Source organism: Ananas comosus, linkage group 9, assembly GCF_001540865.1.
Source record: "Ananas comosus cultivar F153 linkage group 9, ASM154086v1, whole genome shotgun sequence".
Taxonomy (NCBI): Eukaryota; Viridiplantae; Streptophyta; class Magnoliopsida; order Poales; family Bromeliaceae; genus Ananas; species Ananas comosus.
In genome coordinates, this window is record NC_033629.1 from 7,761,444 (window position 1) to 7,771,936 (window position 10,493).

Sequence of the window (10,493 nt, forward strand, 5' to 3'; positions counted from 1 at the left end):
ATCGACTTTTCTGAAAAAGCCACAAAAAAAACCGGTAAAAACTGAGTCGGTATAGGTCTATGTCAATATAACGGCAGCTTGTAAAAACCGCATTTTAGTGTCCATAGCGGCTTTTTGAAAGCCACTATCAGCATTCAAATTGTGGCACTATTATAGCCGCCTTTGATTATCTATAGTGACTTTTTGCCACAATACTGCGAATTCTACAGTTTTTAAGAGCTACGACAATTAGAAAGCCGCCTTTAATTAGTATAGCGGCATTTGGTATGCCACAATGCTATAATTTTTGCAACTTTTCGATGCTGTTAATAAAATTATGTTATGGTTTCTTGAAAGCTGGTAATATGCATATACAATTGACTTTTTATAAAGCTACAATTGATTGAAATATATGGACTTTTTAATATGTATATTAGCTACGGATTATAGTTGTATGAAAAATACAATACAAAAATGACATATTCATAGCAAAAAAGTTATTTCATTCATATATAAGCCAAGAGTATCAAATGAAACCAAAATACTAATTGTTCCTCACATCCTCAACATCAATAAAATGATAAAAAACTATAATATCCAAAAACAGTTTTTTTTAGAAATGACACAGTAACTCAAAATATAAAATGATACTAAAGGGCATAGTTGGTCCAAATACAAAAGAAATGATCAAATATCACTAAAAGAATTTGATGATGCTGACGTATAGCAAGTGCCCGAAGACTCAGGATCCTGTAACAAAAATAAAAATTTCTTTCAATAAAATAAGAATATAGTTAACAATTAAAACATAATGATAAAATTAGACATTCTATCTAGCTAGGTTATAGACATATAGTAAATATAGAGTTGAAAGCTAACAAACATAGTATTAAAATTACCATTAATTTTTTCGCATCGTCACTTATAAATGATCCATTTTTTTTTGTGTTAGTTCGAACATCTCAACAAGTCTAGGTACTCTGCCAGTTGTATCTTTCTGCAAATATCATAATGTAGACAAGTAAAAGAATGTTGCAATAACATAAGACGAAAAAATCCTTTAACCAAGCCATACTTGGGAGCTGGATACCGACTATAGAAAAATCCCTTTCCATCGTGTGTCCAACTAATTGTTGAGAATTTTACCAGCAGCCAAGAGAAGAGGCTGCATGTTAGTTCAAATTAAGAAAAAGAAGTTAGTTCAAATTAAGAAAAAGAAGTTAGTTCCTACGCTAGACACATACCAGCATGGTCCCTAAACTCTTTTTGGTGCAAGTTATACATTTTTGTCAAAAAGTATCCACTTTAGGAATAGTCTTACAAGCATAAATTTCACATTCTGCTAGCATAGCTAAAAGCTGATAGAGAGTACAGGATAAAAGGAAATCAACAAGAATGCGATAAAATTCATTTGATCAGAAGCAATAATGTTAGTAAATCCTCAAGATTTGGGTGCATTGACTGAAAAAGAAAATAAATCATTAACTTATTCAGTATCCCCATATATAAAAGTAGATAAATCAATTAATTATTAATCGACTTCACTAAACAGAAGCTCTCACTCATCAGAATGGAAGGACATGAGATTCACTCACCCATGATAAGGTGTCGGGTTGGCATTGCTTATCCTCGATAGACATAACCTTAATCGTGACCCAATTACTCCCATTCTCAGTAAGCCCATACGCCAAATACTTTCCATCCTGTCTGACTGCAAGCATGGTGAGAGCCCCCGTCCCATCCTTGCTAAGAGTGTTCGAATCCAATAAAACCTCTGCTTTTCCTTCCAATTCATTCTGTGACAAGAGCCGATGTTGCCAAATCATCAAAAGCGTTAAGAAAAAAGCAATAAACATACAGATACCCCCTAAACTTTTAACCTGTTACAATTTGATCCTTTAGATTTTCTCTTAAACCAAATAGTTCCAAATTTTACATAGTTTGCAATGTTATCAGTTGATTTGTTTCTAATCTTTCTTTACTCTCCGTGTTACCATGAGTTATCAAAATGACAATTTTACTTAACAATTTAGTAGAGAATTCAGTTCAAACTGAAAGTAAGAGTGGAAAGATAAGTAAACATATTGACAACCACAATGATTCATAATCAAAAGAGCCGAGGAATTAGGTCGCTAAGATAATCAATATTGACTCTGCGTAAAAATATTCTATCACAAGCTCGGTCGTGATAAATCGAAGGCTCGAAACCATAATGATTCATAGTAATGCCATATTTGATCAACAGTACTTACTCTACCAACCAAGTATTCCTCCACACCACCACATACAACATCATAGTAACAAACCATTACATAGCATCTGACACAACATAGACCACAAGAGAACCCAAAGCACAATACCAAAACTGAAAACATCAGCCTTGTGATCGTAAAATTTGTGTTCAATTACCTAGAAATTGGAACTTAATGATCAGCTCATAACAAATTTTCTTGAGAGAAAGATAACGTATATTGCATTAATACAATAAATAGGCAAAAGGTGGAAACAATTGAATAACTTATCTCCTCTTCTCTCAATCCGGTGCTCACACATCCAATCTTATCTCCTAGCTCAAGTAATTCCTATAGAGAGGGTGAAACATGAATTATAAGGTTATTAGGATGAGATGCTACATGAAACTGTCTATTATTTAGGTTTGATTTAAATGAATCTTGATTTATTTGTTATCTGTTGTTCTGAGTTGAGAGCTTTCAAGTCTACAGGGAAAGAGAAGTATGCACCTCATATGACATATTATCAACATCAAGGCGCCAATCGTGGTACCGATCGTAAACTTCAATGCCTCCCAACAACACTCTTGTGTGAAACATCATCATCTGCAAATTAAAGCAATATGAACTCTGAGAAATGATATGATTCTTAGATTGTAGTCCTCACCCTCACAAAGCTATCATTTACAAATACTACAATGCAAGTAAACGGCATCTTGATGATCCTTGACTTAGCTATCTTTATTAGGCTTTAACTGATCCAATCAGCAAAATTTGTGATATAGACGTATACACGGGCATCAAAGAGTGAACAATTCGAAAAAAATGGGACGAATTTGATGAATATTGAAGTATGCTGATTCAATCAGTAAGATAAAGAGCTATGGTATCTCTACAAAAGAATATAAGTAGAACAAAGTCTTAGTGCCTAAAACAAAGTTAAAATGTACGGAAAGTCGTCGTACTATTTGATATTTGGACTCAGTCCCTCGCTCTGGTAATTTATTACAATTCATCTGTATGCAAATTTTTCTTATACAAGGACCTTTTAACCCTGTTTCAAACACACTGAAACACGACACCATTTTACCCTTAAAACAACTTATATATATATATATATATATCTCTCAGGCCGATGATATGATAGCCATCGTGCCCCGGAGGGCACGATGATAAGTTGGTTGGTGGGTGAGTTGGGGTCTCCCGGGTGTAGTAGGATTGGCGTATAGGGAATTAGGTTCCCAGCTTTTGAATGTTCGTGGTTACTGAACCAAGAAAATTTTCATATCCTCGAGTTAAGATATATATATATATATATATATATATATATATATATATATATATATATATATATATATATATATATATATATATATATATATATATATATATATATATATATATATATATATATATATATATATATATATATATATATATATATATATATATATATATATATATATATATATATATATATATATATATATATATATATATATATATATATATATATATATATATATATATATATATATATATATATATATATATATATATATATATATATATATATATATATATATATATATATATATATATATATATATATATATATATATATATATATATATATATATATATATATATATATATATATATATATATATATATATATATATATATATATATATATATATATATATATATATATATATATATATATATATATATATATATATACTTACGGGAACAAAAATGAAGTGCAGAAAATAACATCGAAAGTGACCTTGTGTTCTTGTCGTCGAGGTAAGTTGGTANCGAATTATAATCTACTCAATACTAACCCAAATGGCAAAATTAGCAGGCAAAAAAGGTGAAAAAGCTGATGAAAATTATCAAAAGCATATTAATTTCATCCTCCAAATCACCAACATCGCAAATAAGATTAAGCTTTCATAGCCTTAATCCTAAAACATAAGCAGCATCCATCAGAATCGACGACAAAACCCCAATTAGCTCCTCAAATCGGATCACTAGATCCCAACCTACGACGTTACCCGTATCAAGCAAGAGATCAAACTCCACAAAAGAGGATTGGGGCAACCGATCCCTATCTCAGAGCTATTCACGCCAAAAACCAAAACCAGAGAACCGGGGAAGGCGTTTCGCTTCTCCTCACCTTCTCACCTTCCGGCGACTCCTCCGGCGGCTCCACCTGGTCGGATGCCGCCGCCGCCGCCGGAGTTGGCATAGGCGGCGGCGGCACCGCGGCTATGGTGCGGCCGAAGAGCTTGATCGCGGGGTCCCAGAGCTCAGCCATGGCTCCGCCGCACGATCGCGTTTCAAAACCCTAGAGAGGAAGAGGTTGGAGAGACGCGAGGGAGATAGGGCGAGAGGGGTTGGGTTTGGGTTTGCGTAGAAGAGGGAGAGAGGGAGAGAGAGAAAGAGAGAGATGGATAATTACTTATGGGCTAGGCCCAGATAAAGAGAAATATATAATTTGGGCTACTATTTTGGGCCGGCCCATATCAAAAAGCCGCTAAATAAATCTCGCCTTTTAACTAATTTCCTATAGTGAAAGAAGAAGTTAGAAGTTTAAAAAAAAAAAAAGAAAAAAAAAGAGAGTTGATGTATCGATCGAAATCACAGGTATTTATGTTAATTTTAATTTTTTTTTCTCTCTCCTTCTTCCTTCTTCTGTTCCTTCTTTCTTCTTTCTTCTTTCCCCATCTCCCTGTTATGATATATTTAGTATCTTATGCTATCTTTAAATACTGTATATTACGACATATTTAGAGTAGAATTATCATGTTACGATATATTTAGTATCTTATGCTATGTTTAAATACTATATATTATGACATATTTAGAGTAGAATTATATGGTATGTAATCTTAGTTGTATTGTTACTATAGTAGGCATTGTTATTATAGTAGACTTATCTCTTGTATTATATAATTTCNTATATACCATATAATCCTATATCATACCATATATCTTATGCTATATTAGGATATTGTATATTATGACATATTTAGAGTAGAATTATATGGTATGTAATCTTAGTTGTATTGTTACTATAGTAGGCATTGTTATTATAGTAGACTTATCTCTTGTATTATATAATTTCATCAATAGAACTTAAGAGGGTATGTTCTTTTACCCTTCTTTCATGGTATCAGAGAGGGAACCCTAATTTGGGGATATCAATCTATAGTTACTATCCACCACAAGTCTCACCTTCTTCCATAGGTGCCTTTTCTTTTGGTGTTCTATCTCCCCTTATCCTTAGACATTTTTCTCCCCGGTACTACTACAGTACTGGCGCTACAGTACTGCTACAGTCATCGTACAGTACTGGTGCTATAGTACCCTACAGTACCGGCACTACAGTAGTGCTACAGTGGTCATGCTACAGTAATTTCAACCTCATTGAATTTCTTCTTATCTCGTTGGTACTGCTTGTTGGTGTCGCCTGTTTAATCTCAAGTACCGCCGATTCATCTCGGGTTCAACTCTAACTCATTTTTCCTCTTTCCTCTAGATCTATGATTATTTGGTCTATTTTTTGGATTTGTCTCTCTCGCGATGAATTTTTTTTTTCTCTTGGTGGTAACATGTCTTCCTCTTCAAACCTGCTAGTGGTTAACATCAAAACTTTCATACCACTTGAACTCACGGGTTCTACATATTTAGTGTGGAAATAAATCTTTCTTAATGTTTCGGAGAGTTTTGTTGTTACTTCGCATGTGGACGGAACTGGTACTATACCGCCTCAAACTATTGAAACTTCTAATAAGAAAACAAATGCAAACCCGGAATATCAAAATTGGAAAAAGGAAGATACCACTATACTCTCGTGGATTAATGCCAACCTTTCTCTTAGTATATTACATATGGTCGTTTCTAGTTCTCATAAAACTGCATATGATGCTTGAAAGCTATTGAAGCATATTTTCTTGATAAAGCTGCTCCACTGCTTTCTCTCTAAAGTTCGAATTGCGAAGTATCAAGAAATGTTCAATGAACATAAGCGATTACAGGCAAAAGATTAAATCAATTGGTGAAACTCTACAAGCGATTAGTGAAACTGAGTCAGACCATAACTTGGTCATGATCGATCTTCTCGAGCCACCGGAAGAATATAGAGGTTTTGTCAGTGCTCTTAATACACATCGAAATAAGCCCACTTTTGAACAACTTCGTCCACTAATGCAAGAGGAAACTAAATTTCAACGTCGTACTAGTTTGAAGACATCACCAGCCACTCTCACTATCGACGGTGAAGCTCTTTATGCAAATCATGGACACTGAAGTCGTGGAGGTAGATATCACGGCGGTCGAGGACAGCACGGTAGATTCAACTCAAATCTTGGTCGAGGATCTCCTGGAGCCTATTCACATTCTCAACCTAATAATTTTCAACAATTCTATACTCTGACTCATCAACCTTACATTCCGAAGTCCAGCACACAATGTCAGATCTACGGCAAATTTAATCATTCTGCTCTTCAGTGCAAACAATGCTTCAATCATTCATGTGTTGCAGATAATCTTCCTCAAGCTTTTGCTGCTATGAACATTCATAAACCTGGTAAGGAAGTGTGGTATCCAGACACCGGAGCATCTAATCATATAACCGCAACCTCTGGTATTCTCTCAACTTCTAAACCTTATAAAGAGCATGAAAAAATTCTTATATTTAATAAAAATTTACTTGATATTACTCAAACAGGTGAAACTTAGTTGCATTTCTCCTCTAAATCTTTTACTCTTAAAAATGTTCTTGTTGTTCCTTCCATTAAGAAAAATTTACTTTCCATACGCCAGTTCTGTCATGATAATAATTTTCTTTTTGAGTTTGATGCTTCTAGTTTTTCTGTGAAGGTCAAGAAAATCGAGACAGAGCTTCTTCGATGCCCTAGTTCGAGAACATCACTTTATCCACTCTCTTTTAAAGTTGCAAGTGTCGGAAATAAGAAATAGCTAGCACTTGTCGCATCTAGGGTTAATAATGATATTTGGCATAGACGGTTAGATCATCCTAGCTTTTCTGTTCTTTCTACTTTTTTAAAAAATTATAAAATTGCCTCTGACTCTACTTTAAATTATCTGTTTACAATGCTTGTAATACAGAAAAACATGTTAAACTTTTGTTTAATGATTCAGAATCTCAATCTGCTTTTCGTTTTCATATTGTTCATTCGGATATATGGCAATCACCTATTCCCTCACTCTCTAACTACAAGTATTATGCTATTTTTATTGACGATTACTCTCAATTCTCTTGGCTTTATCTTTTAAATCTAAATACGAAGTTTGTCAAATTTTTGGAGTTTAAAAGAATGGTTGAAAATATATTCCATAGCTCGATTAAAATTTTTCAGTCCGATAATGATACTGGATTTGTAAATGAGAAGTTTTCTACTCTTTGTTCACAAAATGACATTATTCACAAATTTTCTTATCCTTATACTCCTCAACAAAATAGTCTTGTTGAGAGGAAGCATAGGCATTTATCTAACGTTGTTAGAAGCCTACTATTTCAAGCTTGCTTACCTTCTCGATTTTGGGCTGAGGCTATTCAAACTGCCGTTTTCCTTATGAATAGAATTCCCTCTCACTGTTTTGCAAGGATGATCGCCATATGACATTCTGCATGGCTGTGCTTCTCCTAACTTGCAACTTGTTGGAGTTGTTGGATGTTTATGTTATCCCGATGTACAGGACATTGCTACTCACAAGCTCTCTCCCCGGTCACTTCCTTGTGTCTTCTTGAGACTTTCTGAGAAACATAGAAGATTTCGCTATCTATATCCAAGCACCGGTAAAGTCTTTATTTCTCGCCATGTTATGTTGGTTGAACATATTTTTTCTTACTTTTGTCTTTCTAAATTTCCTTCTTCCTCCTCCTCTCTTTCCAACTTGTAAATGTTTCAAAATGCTCTCCAATCCGCCTTTACTGGGTGAAAGTCCTTCCACTCTTGATGCGATTTTTGGCTTCACCTTCACACATCCTCCTCTCGACAATGATTCACACACACCGTTTCACCATCTCAGGACTTATCAATATTTTCTTTCTGCTTGAATTCTGACGCTCCACGAGTTGGTCATAAGAATGTTGCCACTGTTGTTGGTCCATCTGAACTCCGGATCTATACCAGACATCCCGCCAGCCGGCCTGCTGCTCCTTCTCCATCCGCTACTGATACGCCACCTTCATCCGCTACTAATGTGCCACCTTCCACCTCTAATCATGCACCTCCTCAGCTTGCTACTGTCTCCCTTCATTCATCCTCTGTGGCTCCACTGCTTGCACGAACCCATTCTATGTTCACTCGCTCCATAACTATTCCACAAGGTCTACTTCCTTACTCGCTTCTGCCCATTCTATTCTTCCTACTGAGCCTACCTCTTTTCATAAGGCTTTTTAGGATGCAGGTTGGCGTGATACCATGGGTGAAGAATTGGATGCCTTACTGACTAATGCTACGTGAGATCTTATTCCTTCTCTTGCTTCCGTTAATCTCATTGGTTATAGATAGGCATACAAAGTGAAGCACAAGGCGGATGGTTCTCTTGAGCTTCTCAAGGCTCGGCTTGTTGCTCAGGGTTACAAACAACAACGAGGTATTGATTTTGAGGAGACTTTTTTTCCGTTGTCAGGGCGACCACTATTCATACTGTTCTCTCAGTGGCTCTCTCCTCTGGATTGTCTCTTTGACAACTTAATGTGAAGAATGTGTTTCTTCATGACACTCTCTCCGAAGAAGTTATATGACACAACCATCGGGCTTTGTGGACCCCTCTTTTCCTCATCACGTATGTCGTCTCCACAAGGCAATCTATGGCCTTAAGCAAGCGCCTCGGGCTTGGTTTCAGCAGTTCACTTCATTTCTTTCTAAAATTGGTTTTGTCGGCAGTACAGCGAATCCTTTGATGTTTGTTTCTTATTCCTCTTCTGGAACTCTTGTTTTTCTTTTATACATTGATGATATTATTATCACCGGCAGCTCCTCTTCTCTTTTGAAGGCTCTTATTGTCACCTTACAATGTGAATTTGCTATGAAGAATCTCGAGCCACTCCATTATTTTTTGGGCATTGAGGTTATTTCATCATTTTCTGGTCTTCATCTGACTCAGCGCAAATATGCGCATCAACTACTTCAGCGCCATGGCTTTCTTGATAGTAAGCCTATTTCTAGTCCTCTCTCTCCGACCTCTGGCCTCTCGTCTCATGAGGGACATTCCCTTGACGATCCCTATATCTATCGTCAGCTTGTTGGTACTCCCCAGTATCTCACCTTCATGAGACCAAATATTTTGTATGTTGTCAACACTGTTGTTTAGTATTTGCAGATGCCTCATGAACCACATATGCAAGTCGTCAAGCGTATTCTATGTTATATCCGAAGGACACTATCTTATGGTCTTCCACTCTCTCGATGTGTCAATCCTTCTCTTGTGATTTTTGCAGATGCTGATAGGACTAGTTGTCCCGATACAAGTCGCTCTACTTCTGGGTATTGCGTTTTTCTCGAACTCAATCTTATCTCGTGGTCCACTAAGAAACAGCCCATCATTTCTCACTCTAGTTCTGAAGCGGAGTATCGCACTGTGGCATACATGCTTGTTGAGACGGTTTGGATTCGACGTTTACTCCGTAACCTTAGTGTTTTCTTATGGCGCTCGATCAGTATCTATTGTGATAATCTCATCACGACTTATCTTACGGCTAATCTGGTTCTCCATGCTCAGACGAAGCATATTGAGCTTGACTATCAGTTCCCACGTGAGAAAGTCCAGTCTAGTGATTTGGACTTGGTGCACATCTTTTCTGATAAGCAACTTGTCGATATTTTCACTAAGCCTTTGTAACCTTCTTATTTTTCGATGTTGCGGCTCAATCTTCGCATCCGCCCACTGGATGCTTAGCTTACGGGGGGATGTTATGACATATTTAATATCTTATGTTATATTAGGATATTGTATATTACGACATACTTAAAGTAAAATTATATGGTCTGATATAGGATTATATGGTATGTAATTGTCAAGCCCCGCTATCGCCAATTTGGTCGATCCGGGCCCGTACACAGGCGCCGAACGGACAGCACCTCCCCTGTCCGCCCAAGGCTCAACAACAACGAGTACATGTATAAAGAAATAAATAATTCCCAGGATAGCATTTCAATATACATGGCTTGCACGAGGGCAAGCAACAATAACAAGTAAAAGTAAACTAACTAAACATGCATTTACTATATTTTCATGCAAAAC

The 10,493-nt window shown here is 36.0% G+C and overlaps 1 protein-coding gene across 6 annotated transcripts; it reads right to left on the reverse strand.

Annotated features, from left to right (window-relative positions):
* LOC109715526 lies at positions 462–4,649 on the reverse strand. 6 transcript variants are annotated; one of them, XR_002217636.1, is made up of 6 exons: positions 4,393–4,648; positions 2,721–2,816; positions 2,502–2,561; positions 1,575–1,775; positions 1,055–1,144; positions 462–729 (listed from the first exon to the last, which is right to left on the reverse strand). XR_002217636.1 is itself a non-coding variant. In XM_020240576.1 (6 exons), exons 1-5 carry the CDS (start codon positions 4,531–4,533, stop codon positions 902–904), a joined length of 573 nt encoding a protein of 190 aa, XP_020096165.1. In that variant the 5' UTR covers positions 4,534–4,648; the 3' UTR covers positions 466–729; positions 879–901. The 6 variants fall into 6 exon arrangements, 4 of the variants coding, with proteins under 4 accessions (XP_020096166.1, XP_020096165.1, XP_020096168.1 ...); XM_020240576.1 differs by lacking the exon at positions 1,055–1,144 and adding an exon at positions 879–976 and having other exon boundaries at positions 466–729; XM_020240578.1 differs by lacking the exon at positions 462–729 and adding an exon at positions 891–976 and having other exon boundaries at positions 1,074–1,144.

Excerpts from the sequence above, each read along its gene's own strand:
- LOC109715526 (XM_020240576.1), bottom strand. The coding sequence starts at position 4,533 with ATGGCTGAGCTCTGGGACCCCGCGATCAAGCTCTTCGGCCGCACCATA. Across the intron at positions 2,817-4,392 it reads AGTCGCCGGAAGGTGAGAAG|ATGATGATGTTTCACACAAG; the intron begins GTGAGGAGAAGC and ends TTTAATTTGCAG. Across the intron at positions 1,776-2,501 it reads CCGGATTGAGAGAAGAGGAG|AATGAATTGGAAGGAAAAGC; the intron begins ATAAGTTATTCA and ends CTCTTGTCACAG.